This window comes from Barbatula barbatula (assembly GCF_947034865.1).
Source record: "Barbatula barbatula genome assembly, chromosome: 16".
In the NCBI taxonomy this organism is placed as follows: domain Eukaryota; kingdom Metazoa; phylum Chordata; class Actinopteri; order Cypriniformes; family Nemacheilidae; genus Barbatula; species Barbatula barbatula.
The window spans coordinates 12,142,732-12,160,363 of NC_136779.1; the positions used below are offsets into that span (position 1 = coordinate 12,142,732).

Consider the following 17,632-nt stretch of genomic DNA (forward strand, 5'->3'; position numbering starts at 1 on the left):
AACAATAAAACACAATAAAAACATGGTAACATAATAAAAAACGGAGTTATCTCATTTTGGATCCAAACTCTTCATATATTTGCTTTTTCAAAGGATTAACTCAATTTAAGAGAGCTCATAAAGACCTAATATTGGTGTAGTATGCAACGAGTGATGTCAGCATGAGGTGGAGAAACCCAAATCCTTGAAATACAGGAACCGACCGGCTTTCTGACAGTCAATATTAGTCACACAATTTCCCAGGTTATGTCATCATCTCTCCACATTTTCATTTTGTGTCAGGAATACTATTCTAAACCTTTGTGTAGTTGTGCACTAAATCATGCCACACCCCCATCTACCCCCAAACATATAACCCGGAAAATGATTTGGACTTTTTCCCAGCAAAGTCTTTGGTAAAACGTATGCTCACATTCACTTCAATGTATCCTCGTTCTTTAATTGCTTATACAAGTTGTGCATCTCTTGATCCTTTCTGGGGAAATGTTGTATGAGATAGTGCTGATGACCACATATAGCCAAACCCTGTGCGTGAGTGGAAGAGTTTGAATTAGGTGCAGGGAAAACAGGGGCTTCAGGGTGGGAATGACATCCTGTGTGGAAACAGATATCCGCTAAAGCTCAGGAAGAGAATGAACTTTCCACTTTTCCTTTTTTAAAAGGCGAGGAAGAAAAATATCCTCACAAACCTTCCTTGAAAGGCCATTTTAAAACCAAATGAAGATTATTTGGGATTAATAATAATTGTTTATCTATCTATGTGTCTGTCTGTCTATGAACTACATTTAAAAGTAAATGGAAAGAAATATGTCATGAACAATTTTATCCATTTCTTTTAGATGTTTTGTTTTTATATCAAAGTAAGCAGGTAAAAAAGTGATTATTTTCTTCTTATTTATTATCTGCCTCACATTCAACTTTTATCTAAGAACAGAAATGTAAAACTGGGAATGACAATGGGAGCGGGAGCGCCAACTACAAATTTAATCATCATAAACATTTACATAAACACAGTAGAGATGTGCCATCATTGACTACCATAGTAGGAACAATTACAATGGTAGTCAAGAGTGCCCCAGAATTGTTTTCTTTCCTATATTCTTCCAAATATCTTCTTGTGTGTTCAACCAAACAAAGAAATTGATACAGCAATTTCCCCAACTATGGAAGTCAATGGTGGCCAAGAACTGAAATATTTTCTCTGTGTTCATCATTTATACAGATTTGGAACAATTTGAGGGTGAGTAATTGAAGACCGACATTTCTTTTTGGGTGAACCTGTGCCTTTAAACTTGAGAATACGTGAACACTACTGTATAACGATGCGCACCACTGCCATCTAGAGGACTGAGGTGGTAAGCAAAATTGAGTTTCAGGATAATTCAATTAAATTATATAGTGCTTTTCACAATGTGCATTATCCCAAAGCAGCATTACAAGAAAAAATAAAAACAACACAGAAAAGGTCAAACAGAGCACAGTGCACGATGTTTATAGAACAAGCAGGATCCGTTTAGCAAATAATATCTAATAAATGCAGTTGTTGGTTTTATGCATCGTTTTATGGATGAATGTTGTATTGTAATTCACCATCTTTGCCACTTAAATAAACATATGCATTCGGAATAGCATGAGATTTCGTGACGTATACGTATATGAACAAGTCAGACCAGTGTGCCAGACATTACTGACCCGGAAGGTTTTCTCTGTTTTGAGGCGTGCTTCACAAACGCAAATCATTGTCGACATGGCACACAGTTGAGGAAAGTCTCAGCTACAGGTATTTTAAATAAAACGGGTATTGCACAGCCCCAAAAAAAGGCTTAACGAAATGAAAACCGATTACTTCCTCATAAACCTTACTGTCGTTTTTCTAAGCATCAATATGGTTCGTTTGTCTTTCTCTAAACTCACGCGACCAGCGATGCCGGCGATTGCACATTACTTTGGGACCAAAGGCAGATACGAGGAAGTAAATCCACATCTTTTAAATGACATTTTGTTTGTAAACACCTCACTGGTTGCCCCACCGTCTCCAGACTGCAATGCTGTTAATCTGGTGAGCGTGGTACGACATGGGACGCGTTATCCGACGACCAAAAACGTGAAAAAGCTCGCGCGCCTGTACGATCTGGTGGCGTCTGACGCATCGGGCTCGGCGCCGTGGCTCAATGACATTAAAAACCATTGGAAGATGTGGTACACTGAAGACATGGACGGCAAGCTGGTGGAGAAAGGTCGGGATGACCACAGGCATTTGGCGATGCGATTGGCGAAGTCATTCCCGACTTTAATTTCCGAGGAAAGTCTGAGTGGCAACCGCATTGACTTTATCACCAGCTCCAAACACCGGTGTGTTGACAGTATCAAAGCTTTCCAGGAGGGTCTGCACAAACTCTGGGATGTGCAGGGTAGGCACAGTAGTGTCATTTTTATTTATACATTGTTTTTATTATTTAGACTGCCCATGGGTGTAACATTTGTCAATATTTTTGGATACCTCACTCATTTTTAAATTCACAAAATCTCCTTTTTGGTAAGAGACATTACAGATGCAACGCAGATTTGTTGAGTTATTAGGCCATTTCTTTATTTTGGATCCTCCCTATTATCACTTCTTACCTGCCAAGCTGCATTGATGTCTACATTAACCTAAACAAAACCCCAATGTTGAGTGTCTTCAATTCACCAAACACAAGATGCCCAGATCAGTCGGGGTAACATCCCGTTTCCTCTTTTCTTTATCCTCCCCGAATTCTCCCCTGACAATCCGTATACAATCAAATTTGAGTTGTGGTGGGGTCCTTGCTCACGAGAAGTCAGTAATCTTTGTGTCTCTTTTGGCCAATCTGCCATAATTTTTTAATCCACACCCAATCTGTGAAATACAGCGGTTTAACCTTGTTTATTTGCCTTTGGGAAATGTCTTGTAATCTCAATTTAATTTCTGTCTTTCTAGATATGGATTACAAACATTATGTGGATGACTCACTCATGAGATTCTTTGATCATTGTGAGCGATTTGTTACCAGTGTTGAGAATAACAAAACAGCTTTAAATGAGGTTCATCGTTTTAAATCCTCAAGAGAAATGGATGCAGTGCGGAGGAAGATTGCCAGTCGGCTTCAGATTCCATATAATCAGTTCACCCCGGGTAATTTTGTTTATAGTTCACACAGTTTAAAATAACTGTTTATAATAGTAAATTATTTTTTAGTAATTATTTTGTTTCACTGCAAGATATGGCAGAGGCAGCTTACTTTTTGTGCTCCTATGAGTTTGCCATCAAGTCTGAGATCTCCCCCTGGTGTAATCTGTTGGACGAGTCAGATGCTCAAGTACGTGTTTGTTTTAAATGGGTTGTTGCTTGTTTTAGTGGATACCAGCAAGTAATTACATGTGGAATTTAAAAGATATTTCAATATGCTGTTTCCATTGCATTTTACTGACATATAATGCTGCATTCATTACCTCTTTGTTCTTGCAGCAACTACAAAACCACACAACGTTTATAATTTTGGTTTATAATGAGTTTAACACTTCTGCATGATAGTGTTATATATTGAGCGTGGTGCAAATGTTGAGTTTCTCCTAAGATTCATAATTGGACTTAACCGTGAAAATGAGTGACTCACTTTCTCTTAGGTGCTGGAGTATAAAAGCGAATTGAAACAGTACTGGAAGAGGGGATATGGACATCACATCAACCGTAAATCCAGCTGCCCTCTGTTTCATGATATTTTCAAGCGTCTCAATAAATCAGCTTACGACTACAGGTTAGACGACTGACAAGTGGTTGGATTCCTTTGTTTACAGAAATACGTTTTCATGTGAATTTCTTTCTTAAAAAGCCATCAAACATGTTTTTGTTTCTTTTGAAAAAAGAAATGCAAAAGGTGCTTAAGTATTTAATCATAAACTTTTACTAAATTTCTCAAACAGTGATTGTTTTATCCATTCAGACTGCATAAATATTTCTGCAGCGCATTAAAGATAGAAAATTCATATTAGTGTTTTTTTACTTTTGTTTTTCTATACATGCAGTGTGATGAAATTATATTCACACACTTTTTGTAATGTCTGTTGTATTCTGCAGATTTGGGGAAGTAGTCAAAACTGCCACAATCCAGGTCGGCCATGGTGAGACTCTGCTTCCTCTTCTCTCTCTAATGGGCTTCTTCAAGGATGAAAAGCCGTTGACAGCAGACAACTTCTCACAGCAGCACAACCGCAAATTTCGCACGGGTCGGATTGTACCTTATGCTGCAAACTTAGTCTTTGTCCTGTATGAATGCCGCGATGGACTCAGAGTGCAGTTATTTCTCAACGAGAAGCCCATTCCATTTCCCAATATGAACCAGTTTGCTCCATTGTTTGAAACGGTCCGAAAGCATTACTCAAAGCTCCTTCAAGGTTGTGATTTTAAAAAAGAATGTGACATGCCTCAGAAAAACCTCAGGAACACTGAGCTGTAAATCAGGTTATAAAATAATGAATTGAAGGGATTAAGCACGGTGCTTTCTATACATGTAAAATGTGTGGTTTTTTGGATGACTTTATATTTAAATTGTCACTTAGTTTTTCTTCAGAAATATTGTTTTTCACACTGTGATTTAAAATTCTAAGTAATTTATTTGACAGGTTACCAAAATGTCTTGTGGTGTGTTGGATATTTTTTTATTATTTGTGATTTGAAAATTGGTATGGGTTTGAATGTTTTATATGTTTTCTTATTTGCCAAAGAGAAATTAGGTTTTAAGGTACCAAATATATTAATCTTGTAAAATATAAGATTATTTCTATTCATCTGTGCATTATCCAAATAAACTTTTTTCTGTGTTTTTATTGAACAACTATATCAAATTATATTTCAAAGTTGCTCACACACAGATCTAGACCGTTACAATGCAGAGGATAAATCATTATTATATATATTGTAGCCTACTATGGCCTGTAAACGGGGTCTGGGTCTTGGGGTCCGACGAATTACTGCAGGGAGTCAGTGTTTCAATGTTTTTATTAATTGTATTAATCTTTTATGTCATCAACAGGAATGATATTATTAAAAGATATTATGCAACAAAGCCTTATCTTTGGGTCTCTGGAGTCTGAGGGATGATATTTTGTGCTATGGATTTGAAAGGTCTCACAAAATGCCTCATCAATTTAAGTAGGAACGAAAATAAAGCTGCGAACGTACAGTTATTTCCCATATTTGCATATATCTATGCTAATAGGTATACTTTGTTTATTATGGTATATGTATAATGTCTCCTTTTTAGAAGAAAATAAATACTATACCCGTCAAACTTGAATCAAATAGAGATGAGAGGGGGGCTGTCGTAATTGGTGACGTGATTTCTGTGGGAGGAGGATTTCAGGAAGAGCGCCGAGTGCTACGTGTCCAGTTTAACTGAACTAACACAAACTTTACTAACTTTCAGCTTGTGCAAATCCACAAAGGATCACGTCGTCGGAAAGCGTTGCTGTGAGGCAGTATGTCAGGGTTGAAAAAGCAGAAAACGGTACGTTCACGCACGATCGGCGTGCTTCATCTTGCTTTGTTTTCTTCTCGCTTAACTTTGAAATGTTTCCACGAAATGTCACTGGTCTTAAACGAGTAGTTACAATCGCGTGTGGAAGAAATAATGTCAGAATGGGCGTGAAGATCACGCGCTTCTCTTTAAATTTGAACAGTAAAGAAGTTTCATTTGTCCAAACTCATCAAAGTTAGCGAAGTAAAAATGAAGCGACACGTAAATCAGAAAGTGTTTAGAAATGCGGCTCGATTCGTGTTTTTAAAGCCAACTGATTTAAAACAATGATGCTACTGTGATGGCAGGATTGGGATTCAGGTTTGCCCTTGTCATCATCTGTCTAGACTCAACGTTCAATGCATGGCGTCTAAAACGGTTGCTTAGCCTAAACTATTTTCAGACCATTTGTGCATACAAGTGGAATTTAAGATCGCCGTTGGCAGTCTAGTGGCTCATGAAGGCAACATTTTCTCCTTTTGAATTCTTGATTTCCCGTGTGTCTAAATAGCATGGGGTTGCTGAGAAGGGAGCGGTGTGAGAGCTAAATGGCCCCTTGCCAGCTTCAGCTGGCCACCTCTCACTGGGCCTTTATGAATAGCTGTGTTTGTTTCAGCAGACCTCTCTGAAAAGCTGATCCCTCCTCAACACTGATGACAGGGCCAGATATATGGGACACACGAGAAGAGAATTGTGCAAATGGGACCATTCCAAAGAAAATGTGGTTTTGGGTGTTATTTGGTGACATCCCTTTCGAGTCATCTCTCGAATGCGGGTCTGAGAGGCTTTTTCATGAAATGTTTCCGAGTCAGACTCATTGTCCAGTGAAATGTCATGTAAGCATTGAGCTGACGCTTTTATCCAAAGAGACTTGAACAATATTGTAGAGACACAACAGCAGCAACAACAAAATGATCTTCAAAAATAATCATTTGCATCAATATCGTTGGTGTCATACGATCATATGCAATTGAAAAGTAAACTGATCAACTAGCTTTTTCACATAATTTTTTATTTTGATTCAATTATGGACATTGGTTAAACAAAACTTGCAAAAATCATTGAAATTACACTAAATGTTTCTTGTAATTATCAACATTACAAGAGTGAAACTTTTCTCAGAATTGACTCACCCATCATTTCAAACCTATATGACTTTCTTGAACACAAAAAAAGATTGAAATGTGTTTGTTAATGAAAACCATTGACCCCCGTTTTGTGTCCATACAATAGAAGTCAATGGGGAAATCTTTTATTTGTTACTAACATAGTTCAAAATATCTTCCATTTAGTTTGGCAGAAGAAAGAAGGTCATACAGGTTTAAAATGTCAAAGGGGGAGTAAATGATGACAGCTTTTTTGTTTTGGGCGATTTACCCCTGAAGTCAGCGCAACTCGTCTAAATAGAGTTTGACACTTAAAAGCTTTATTCAAAACAAAGTATTACAGTTTTTACTGGTGGAATGTGTTAAACAGTCAAAACATTGAAGTGATTCTCCTGAAGTCCCCATAAGACCCTTATATGCGATGTGTGATGTATTATGGCCTTATCTCTTGTCATTTTAACCTTGAATGATAAGAATATGGCGTAGCCATAGGCTCTGATTGGACATCTTGTTCTTCTGCGCATGCTTGCTTGCTTCTTATCACATACATCATGTTTGCACACCTTTTTCCTTTGTTCGTAGGACCTGCGGAGAGCGACCAATGTTGTGTACCAGGCTCACCATGTTAGCAGAAGCAAGCGTGGCCAAGTGGTCGGGACCAGAGGTGGTTTCCGTGGCTGTACTGTTTGGCTTACAGGTGACAATTTCTTGCAGTCAGTCTTTTATTAGCAAATGACATACAAATTTGGGAAATTCATTGTAGTTTAATATGATGCTGCTGTCCTACAGGACTATCTGGTGCAGGAAAGACTACTATTGGATTCGCTTTGGAGGAATATTTGGTTTCTCATTCTATACCTTGCTATTCGCTCGATGGTGACAACATTCGTCACGGCTTAAATAAGTATTTGGGCTTCACAGCAGCAGACAGGGAAGAGAACGTCAGACGTATCGCCGAGGTGGCTAAACTGTTTGCCGATGCCGGTTTGGTTTGCATCACTAGCTTCATTTCGCCGTTTACTAAGGTACGATGACATTGTAGATGTCAGAAGTTTCAGAACTTTCCAAGGTCATCTGAAACTGAGATGATGGTTTTACATGTACATTTGTACTTTCTCACAATAGGATCGAAATGAAGCCAGGAAGATTCATGAGAGTGCAGGTCTGCCTTTCTTTGAGGTGTTTATAAATGCCTCGCTGGAGGTGTGTGAGAGCAGAGATGTGAAAGGACTTTATAAAAAGGCCCGTGCTGGAGAAATTAAAGGTAATTTTAACTTCGTGTGTCATTGAATTGTATAGCACATAGCCCGGCAAAAGTCATTTATTCACCCTCATGTGGTTCAAAGCCTGTGTATGACTGTATATGTCAATGTTTTGTGTCCAGTCAATGGGGGGCAGCTTTGTTTCGTTCCCAACATTCTTCAAAATATCTGCTTTTGTGTTCTGCAGAAGAAAGTCTAGAATTAGAACTAGTTTAGAATAACATTGAGTAAATTTAAATTTTTTGGGGGGTGATAACCATGCATAATAATTTGCAGCAATATGATTTACATAAACGCGTTGACAGTTAGAGTTTATGAAATCTTACTATAGTAATTTAAAGTGAGTATCTTGAAAACAAGAAAATCCTAGAAACATTTAACTGCTGTGTTTTATATCACACAGGTTTTACAGGAATAGATTCTGACTATGAGAAACCCGAGTCTTCAGAGCTTGTGTTGAAAACAGGAGAGATCACTGTTAATGACTGTATTCAGCAGTTAGTAGATCTCTTGAAGGAACAGGTGGGCCGGAGTTTCATTTCTGTACGATCGTGAAAGAAAGACTTTTTTTAAATGACCAGTTCTGACCAGATGACTCTCTTCTACAGGGTATTGTGCCCACCGGTGTGAATGAGGAGGTGAATGAGCTCTTTGTTCCCGAAAACAAGCTGGACTTGGTACTGAGTGATGCTAACATACTCCCCACTGTAACAATCACTGAGGTAATGCAGTACCGATGTGGAAATCACCCGTCTGCATGTTACACCACTGACGTTTCATCACATTTCCGTTAACTGAGATCTTTTCATGGCTACTTCCTTTTTAGAGGCAGAAATAAACTGCATAATATACATTTCTGCAGTAATGTTACAAAACAATAATATGAACAATTGATTGTTGAAATCCAAGTTATTCTTTCCGTCATATTTTTTATCATTAAAGTAACAGTTCATGCACCAATGAAAATTCTTTCAAATTTCCATTTTCCATATACCATCTCTTATGTATATGACTTCCTTACCTCCCTTTTTATTTCAAAATGCTGTCATATCATCTTCTTAAGCAGGACTCAAAATCCTATATAAAGCACATGAATCAATCATAAGAAATCCAAACTCCAAACCAAAATTACAACTAAAATCAAATGTGGTGAAATGTGGATCATTTGATGTATAATTGCATTGCATGTCTCTTCGCAAAATACCGTATCATATGAAAGCTAGGGACGAGACGCACACGCACCAATGACATTTTAAATTATAAGGTTGTCAGCATATATTAATGTAGTGCTCGAATGTTCTCAAATTGATAAATGTTTTCTCACACTTATTGTTTCGCCTCAGAACATATTCACTGGATGGAACCTGAGATGCTTAAATTGCCCCAAGTTCCCTCAATGTATGTAAATAAATGAATACATAAATAAATACAATGGGTTCATTTGGAGTACTTTGGTGATAGATGCATGTGCTTTTTGGAGCATGTTGAGTACAGTACTGTATAAGAAGATAAAATGACAGCATTTTCAAGAAGAATCTGAGGTGACATGATGAATAAATTATGAGAACATTTTTCGGGTGAACTATTCCGTTAACATCAAGCTCTGTTTGTGGTCCTGTAGCTGGATTTACAGTGGGTGCAGGTTCTATCTGAAGGATGGGCGACTCCACTGAGAGGTTTCATGAGAGAGAGAGAATATCTTCAAGTCTTACACTTTGGAACTTTGCTTGATGGTAAGGACACTTCCAAACTACCAGCCACCATAACAGAATTTCTCGGCATTGAAATAAGTCCTCTCTACATTTATCCATTCTCAGCATTTGTAGCTTCAGCTTAAGGAATAACTTTGTTTAGGTGGGACCATAAACATGTCTGTGCCCATCGTGCTGCCCGTATCCAAGGACGACAAGGAGAGATTGGACGGCTCCACTGCTTTTGCATTGGAGTTCAGAGGTCGTAAGGTGGCGATCATGCGCAACCCTGAGTTTTATGAGCACCGCAAGGAAGAGAGATGTGCCAGACAGTGGGGAACAACATGCCCCAAACATCCCTACATTAAGGTTAAGTGCGCATCAATCTTTGTGCTTTTACTATTTCACATCATTTTAATTCGATTATTACATGATTTCTTATCTGATTTGTGTAGATGGTAATGGAGAGTGGTGATTGGCTGGCCGGTGGAGATTTGGAGGTATTTGAGCGAATTAGGTGGAATGATGGTCTCGACCATTATCGTCTCACTCCGCGAGAGCTACGACAGAAATGTAAAGAAATGAGAGCAGGTAAAAACAATTAAATATTGAGCTATAATGTTAAACATGGACAAGAGCTTATATAACGCCATAATGAGAGTCTGTTCGAAACATTTTAGCTTATTTTTTGTAATTTGCTTGTTTAGGTTGACCATATGAATTGTGTTATACTTACAAAACCATTTTTTTCCTGTTAAATTTGCCAAAATCCCAAGTTATTTTACAACTTTTAGTTTTACAGACATAACACATTTGTCTCTTTCCTGCAGATGCAGTCTTCGCCTTCCAGCTACGCAATCCTGTCCACAACGGCCACGCACTCCTGATGCAAGACACAAAGCGACGTCTGCTAGCACGAGGGTATAAGAAACCAGTGCTGTTGTTACATCCTCTGGGTGGCTGGACAAAAGAGGATGATGTACCTCTGGACTGGCGCATGAGGCAGCACGCTGCTGTGCTGGAGGAAGGGGTTCTGGATCCAGCCAACACCATTGTGGCCATTTTCCCCTCACCTATGATGTACGCCGGGCCTACAGAGGTCAGACTCTTGCTTGACATGTTACACTGAATGAAACAAATGAAGGACCATGTGGTAAAGGATGTTTTCTTAAAGGGGAAGTGCTTCTACTTGTGCAACTAAACAGAGGCCCTCGAAGGCCATGCATTATATGTTGTGAAAAAGGAACGGGTGTTTTGTTTTCAATTTTCTTTGGTAATGATTGCATATTCTGTCTTTTAAGTGATTTTTACTAAGCATTGTGTGTCTTTACAGGTACAATGGCATTGCAGGGCTCGCATGATCGCTGGGGCTAACTTTTACATCGTAGGCCGTGACCCAGCAGGTATGCCTCATCCAGAGACAAAGCAGGACTTGTATGAGCCCACACACGGTGGAAAAGTGCTGACCATGGCACCTGGCCTCACTTCTCTGGAGATCATTCCCTTCAGAGTTGCCGCATACAATAAAGTTAAGAAGGCCATGGACTTCTACGACAAGGAAAGGTGTGACTATATTTTTGCACTATTTCAAATGTATTTATTTATTTATCTAATATATTAATCATCTTTGGGAAAAAAGCAACTCAGTGAGTGTCTTTTCTTTGTTTTTTTTAGACACAATGAATTTGAGTTCATCTCGGGAACCAAGATGCGGAGCCTCGCCCGCAGCGATGAGAACCCCCCAGATGGTTTCATGGCTCTCAAAGCATGGAAAGTCCTTGCTGAGTATTATGGCTCTTTGAAAAAGGACCAGTGAACAGTAGTGTGAATTACACTAGGATCTATATCATCTATTTCTGTAGGATTTAGCTATAGAAATACGTTTATAGAACGATACGTCATATATATACTACAAACCTGCAGTGTGAAGACTGTATAAAATCTTTATTAGACTCACATGTACTACATTTTTAGATAAATCTTATCTATATTTATCTTTTGAAATTACCTTGTATTATTATATGGTACTATTGTTCCCAATATCCCCTTGTGGATCAAAAATTCCATTCACTTTCGAATTGCTGCCTGTATACCAGACTTGTGCCCTGTCAAGCAAACCTAAATACCTCAACTGGAATGTTTTTGATCATTAGTATTTCTTGTTATTTACAGTATTCAATTCATAGCTTTGGAGAACATCTTGAATTTAATTACTTTTACATATTTGTAGTAACAGATGAGCTGCAAGTAAAGACGACAGTAACACACTAGTCTTTTTTGCAGTGTGCATTCGTATGTATCAATGTAAATGTGACACTGATAATAGATTTTTGAACATTTCCAAATGAACGATTTACTGTTCGATTTCACATGTAAACAGTAAATGCTTGACAAATCCAATGTGAAGGAACAAGAGTATTTATTGCCTTAACATTTTTTTACGGGACCAACCTAAATATATGATCTTACAGCAAATGTATTTAATTGATGCAACGTTTTGTACAAACATGAGATTTACACTTTCATACAATATTTGGTGAAACGTGCATTCAGCAGTAGCTCCAATAAAATCCATAAAGAGAAACCCATGACTGTTTAATTCTTTAACAAGGTAAACAAAACATTGACAAGTATTATATTCTGACTTCTGATCTGACCCTTTTAACTGACACAACCAGTTGCAGACTACAGCCAAAAAGAAAATCTTAAACCTTGAAATCCATTCATTCATTCACACCTCAAACCTCCTGAATAATACCAGGCTGATGAGTAACAAGCAGTGGCTTGGCACTGGCCCCATATCTGAAACAAAGGCTTACGAAACAGCTTGCAGTTCAATACAGTTCATAGTTTAGTGCAAACATATTAAATGTTTGCAAATAAATATTTACACAATATGTCCATCATGTCCCTACCATCTGGACTAAATTTAAGGTTAACCTGTAAACACATTTTAAATGACTTACTCCCTAGGCCAAAATAGTTTTGCTTGAGTTAAAATTGCATTAATGAACACTTGAGTTAATCTGTGCTCACAAATCAGCCATATTTGTGATACATATACTTAGAATCAAAAAGTGATTTTAGATTTCTAAGTGTTTATCTAACTGGAAATAGTTGACTATACTGTTGCTCATCTTCATGAACCACATTATTGGATGACTTTTCATTGAGCAAACGGAACCACGCAACATAATGCATGAAGACATCCACATTCAGAGAGATAAAACTGGGTGTCACATCAACAGAGCAAGTAAATGACATTAGAAGAAGAGATGATCAGAGAAATGGAAGAATATCCATCTACAGATCCTGAGTTCCCTCTTTTGCAAACATGACACATCCTTATGTCACAGATAAGAAAACAACGAATTATGTATAAGTTCATGTTTTTTTTAAAACTGCAGCAGCAACACATTCAGTCCAATGGTACATGCTTAAATGCCTCTTGAAATCCTGCGGATCTGGACTTCTTCATCTTGAGGATTGCCTTTTGCAAGTCGTCTTGCCTGATAGGACGGATGAAATCCTCCTCTGCACTGTTATATGGGATAAAGGGAGATTAACAAGGCAGAACTGCACTAAAGCCTAATATCAGACCAGTTTAAATGAGATAATATGTACCTTTCATCATTGTTGTGTACAAAGTCACGCACACAGAGAAGTGCGGCATCTCTGCACGTCTCCTTGAGATCACTTCCTGAAAACCCTTCGGTGTCTTTTGCAATTTCACCGAGGTCCACAGCAGACTCCACCTTTATATAGGAAAAAAAACTCTTTAGGCACCTACAACGTTTAACAACCTGAAGGTGTGTGAGATGCCAGTACATTTCCGGGTTATTCCGTGTCAATACGTCTCCGGTGCAAAATTTCCCCGGTACAGAAGCAAGAGCAACATTGGTAGTGATGAAAGCTAAAATATTAAATGCCACGGACGAATAGTTATTAAATAATTAATAAAATAACAAATTTCAGCCGATATTTGGAACCTTATTTAGGGGGTAAAATGAAATGAGAAATATGCGAAGATCATAATTTTATTTTTCCACAGATATCTTTTTAGAAATTAAATCGTGACAGCAAAAAAATGAACAAAGGGCATTTTTTTGTGTTAGTTCTATAAAACTTGAACGCCTGTAACTCCAGAACTATTAGAGATACCTCAATGTCCTTTTAGATCCTCCTACTAGACCAACCTTTCTTTTGGGAACTCCGTTTTTAAAGCTCTACACGGTTCAGTTCTAGAGATAAGGGGATCTAAATATGGCTTCATGAGAAACCTGTTCAAATGTACATTTATTGAAATTGTGTAGGTTGCGCTATAAAGCCATTTTGCCACACTTCATTCTGAACCCCATATCTGATGTACATTTTCACCACCTATGACACTCTGAGACAACCAGCTAGACATGTGCCGATTTTCGGTAATTCAATAAATCACGATAATGAATATACACAATATTGTTATCGTGGGCACTTCAAAATACCGTAAAAAATAATAGATCCGAATTTTTATTTTTAGAACGTGCATTACAGCTTATTTTCCATCAACCGCTTGAGCAAACACTGCGTATATGCTGCGCAGAACACGTGAGCGCACCCGGATGTAAACAGTGTTCACGTCACACGTAGAATCACACTGCACGCAGTGCGCGCCACGGCCACTGACGCCGCAGTCAAATTCTCACATGAAGAAGAAGCATGGCGGAAGGAGGAACGCTGCCGACAATTTATCCCCCTTCTAAAAGGGTAAAGTCAGAGGTTTGGAAATATTTTGGGTTCCAAAAAAATGCAGAGGGATTGCTGATCGAAGACAGTTTCCCTTTGTGTAAGACATGTGGACGGAAAGTGGCTGCAAAACAAGGGAACACGTCTAACATGTTCGCTCATATTCGTGACAAACTTTTATATTGTTTTATTTATATTTATTTGTATTTAAATGTTTGAGTTACTTTTAGTTCATTAAAAAGCTATTCAAGTTACTAAAAGGACAAAACTGAAGTTTTTCTTTTTTTAACCTGTTTCTCTTGTAAAATTACAATATCGTGATAATACCGTATACCGTGATAAATGCTCTGTCAATTAATCGCAGCATGAAAAAGTGATACCGGCACATGCCTACAACCAGCATATTTAGGCCTAGAAATGTGATTCATTTTGATAATAACAAACAGAGCAATTCCTCACATCATCTGTGCTTGGGCCATAATAATTTTCCTTTATCCAAATTTACATATAACTCAAAGAAATATAGAATCTTATAAATAAGCTATTCAGAGCAAGTTAATGTGCCTCATTTTATAAAATGACAGTTACATTTGATAAAATAACAGAAAAAATGCCCTCCCTTCAGTTAACACATACATCACTACTGATGTTACTCTTGCTTCTGTGAAAATAGAAGAAAAAAAATCTAACATTCAAGCCGGCTATGACTGGTTGAGTTGACACGGAATGACCCTGCTTTAAAAACATACTTACACTCTCATTTTCCAGGATCAGTTTCAAAATATCTCTCCTCTGCTTGAGACTCTACATAAATAACAAATAACAATGTATAAGAAGTTCTAAACAGTTTAATAAATACTAAAAATATTTATGTAATATCACATGAATCTTACTGGTTGATTGATGTGGAATCGTGTTGGCATTCTTCGCAGTATAGCAGAATCAAGATCTTGTGGCCGATTGGTGGCTCCCATGATTATGACCTTTGGGACAACAATCACAATATTTGCTTATCCCAGGTATATAGAAAATGGAACTGTCACTAATCAAAGAACAACATTTGCTTCATTCTACCTGGCAGTTGAAGTCAGTTTCAAGTCCATCCCATAAGCTCATGAACTGAGCCTTCATCATGGCCGTGGCCTCATGATCTGAGCTTGAACGACTCCTCAAAAAGGAATCTAAGACAAGTGCATTAGATGTTACACTTAACTGCCAAAACTCTGAATACTGAATAAAAATCAACCTATGCCTTTACCAATCTCATCAATGAAGATAACAGAAGGCTGTAGTTTGATGGCCAGAGAGAACACGGCTGCAGCTAGTTTCTGGGATTCTCCGTACCATTTGTCAGTGAGAGTGGAAGGTTGTAAGTTAATGAAGCGGAATCCAGCCTCTTTGGCAGTAGCTTTGGCTATTAAGGTTTTCCCACATCCTGGAGGCCCATACAGCAATACTCCTGAGAAAAAGAGATGAAACCCACCTCAAAATTAACTGTATGTAGTGAAGATAACATACACTTCATGGAATCACTTTCACTTGCTACCTTTAGGTGGCTGAAGAAGTCTGGATCCTTCAAACAAATGCCTCTTCTGGACTGGAAGAATAACTGTGTCTTTCAGTTCTGTTATGACTTCATCCAAGCCAGCGATATCACGCCATGAAATCTGTGGGTGGACGTGAATGATTTATATAACTTGCTAATAGAAAAGGTTATATAGTTTGATCGCAGCTACAGGTAAATAACATCAAGCTGTCACACGGAGACTAAATTACTCACGTGCATAGTCAAGGGATCCACAAGATGAGCTGCGATGCTCATCTCATATTCAGAAAGCTTGACATTCTGCACTCCTATCTGTCGCATTAGTTTCTCTGCCTGTGAAAGCGCATGTGGATTTTATATTTGATGCCATGTTTCGTAAAAGAAAATCTTTCTAAACTACATGTATATGGCATACCTGTTTTTGTGCCTCGACTTTTTGTTTTCTCGTTGGATCAATAGCATCCACCATCCACTTTATTGTAAAATAGGTGACGGCACCAAATATCGTAAGGCGGAAGAGTAAACCTATAACCTCATTCCTGCCCAAAGGGCGGGTGATATTGTCAGCTGGAATCTCTTTCAATACCATCCTCTCACAGTCACCTATAGAAAGAAAAAAGAAACAAACTACATAAATAAATATGGGTTGTAAGTCTATGGGTGTTAACGGATCTTTACAGAAACCAGGTTTACAATCAAATAAATTATTCAGATCAGATAGACACAGGAGTATGGCCAAATCCAGCTGAAGCAGCATATTAGATCATTCCTTCAGACTCAGGAGAGGTAACATTACTGCTTAGCTAGGCGGATGGACTATCCGGACAGCTGCCGTTTGCTGTAATTTTCGGCCACCTCGCTGAAACGCTTCCTAATGTAATAATCAGGTGACGTACCGGCGTAGTTGGCTTTCATTTTCACCGGAGAGCGATGATGTTGCTAAACTGGGAGGTTGGTTGCTTACTTGGCTATGACCTTCTTGGTGAAAATGCATTATCGCAAACAAAACAGCAAAAGAGAGACTCAATATCAAGCACAATACTTACCAAAAGTGTCGTTACTATAGAGACTTTGAAATGATGTTTATAATGCGGTTAATTTGTATCTGTTGCCTCATTTACTTCAAGCGATCAGACTGGCATGACACACTCACCTCCACAATTACTTTCTCGTCTCCAGTGAAGTGTCGCACTCTGCACACTACTGCCCTCCACCGGACCGGAAGTACAACAGAAAGAAAAAGACCGAAGAGAGGCTCCTCGTAGCACTTGAGACCGTCACTGAAGGGAACGATGTGCCAATAAATAGAATGTAAAAATCGTTATGATATACATACGTCGATTATTAAATTACGTAACTTGTCTTCCATGTACCTCTTTTTTTATTATTGTGAATCCATTTAGAAAAAGTCTGCCGCCAAGGGACGTAAAGGTCGTTGCTTTGAGATACATTTATGGCTGATTAAACTTTAATTTAAAATAATAACCCGCACAGTCGGCGAAAACATTTACGGGGAAATGTGTCAAAGACGCAGTTCGCATCTAGTGTGTATTCCCGATTATTCTGGCAGATGGCGCTGTAGAATAAATATTGTCCGTCTGAAAAAGCCGCTAGAACGTTCTTACCTTCGTTCTGCCCTTGGGGGTAAAATGCACTTACGAGCAAATGATAAAGAACACAATCTGTCATTAGCAGTTCCTCATTACAGCCATAATAAATAGTGATTTAGTTAATCGTTAACGTATATCGCATATGTTTCCTATTT

At 38.3% G+C, this 17,632-nt stretch overlaps 3 protein-coding genes across 10 annotated transcripts; 2 read left to right on the forward strand and 1 right to left on the reverse strand.

The window, feature by feature from the left end:
* Positions 1-1,632: 1,632 nt before the first annotated feature.
* minpp1b (multiple inositol-polyphosphate phosphatase 1b) lies at positions 1,633-5,104 on the forward strand. Of its 2 annotated transcripts, XM_079475938.1 has the most exons (6): positions 1,633-1,780; positions 1,923-2,411; positions 2,960-3,154; positions 3,241-3,338; positions 3,646-3,776; positions 4,097-5,088. In XM_079475938.1, the coding sequence occupies exons 2-6, from the start codon at positions 1,925-1,927 to the stop codon at positions 4,473-4,475; spliced, it is 1,290 nt and encodes a 429-aa protein (XP_079332064.1). In that variant the 5' UTR covers positions 1,633-1,780; positions 1,923-1,924; the 3' UTR covers positions 4,476-5,088. The 2 variants fall into 2 exon arrangements, with proteins under 2 accessions (XP_079332064.1, XP_079332063.1); XM_079475937.1 differs by having other exon boundaries at positions 1,681-2,411; positions 4,097-5,104.
* A 217-nt stretch (positions 5,105-5,321) lies between these two features.
* On the forward strand, positions 5,322-12,180 carry papss2b (3'-phosphoadenosine 5'-phosphosulfate synthase 2b). Its single transcript, XM_079475860.1, has 12 exons — positions 5,322-5,525; positions 7,223-7,337; positions 7,430-7,665; positions 7,766-7,904; positions 8,306-8,424; positions 8,511-8,624; positions 9,524-9,635; positions 9,757-9,962; positions 10,049-10,184; positions 10,424-10,692; positions 10,927-11,156; positions 11,268-12,180. Exons 1-12 carry the CDS (start codon positions 5,499-5,501, stop codon positions 11,407-11,409), a joined length of 1,845 nt encoding a protein of 614 aa, XP_079331986.1. The 5' UTR covers positions 5,322-5,498; the 3' UTR covers positions 11,410-12,180.
* atad1b (ATPase family AAA domain containing 1b) lies at positions 12,172-17,140 on the reverse strand. 7 transcript variants are annotated; one of them, XM_079475865.1, is made up of 11 exons: positions 17,021-17,069; positions 16,914-16,936; positions 16,283-16,470; positions 16,102-16,200; positions 15,868-15,988; positions 15,580-15,780; positions 15,396-15,502; positions 15,215-15,304; positions 15,075-15,125; positions 13,218-13,348; positions 12,172-13,132 (listed from the first exon to the last, which is right to left on the reverse strand). In XM_079475865.1, the coding sequence occupies exons 3-11, from the start codon at positions 16,454-16,456 to the stop codon at positions 13,012-13,014; spliced, it is 1,095 nt and encodes a 364-aa protein (XP_079331991.1). In that variant the 5' UTR covers positions 16,457-16,470; positions 16,914-16,936; positions 17,021-17,069; the 3' UTR covers positions 12,172-13,011. The 7 variants fall into 7 exon arrangements, with proteins under 7 accessions (XP_079331991.1, XP_079331987.1, XP_079331993.1 ...); XM_079475861.1 differs by lacking the exon at positions 16,914-16,936 and adding an exon at positions 16,764-16,842 and having other exon boundaries at positions 17,021-17,062; XM_079475867.1 differs by having other exon boundaries at positions 16,283-16,494; positions 17,021-17,044.
* Between the last annotated feature and the right edge of the window lie 492 nt (positions 17,141-17,632).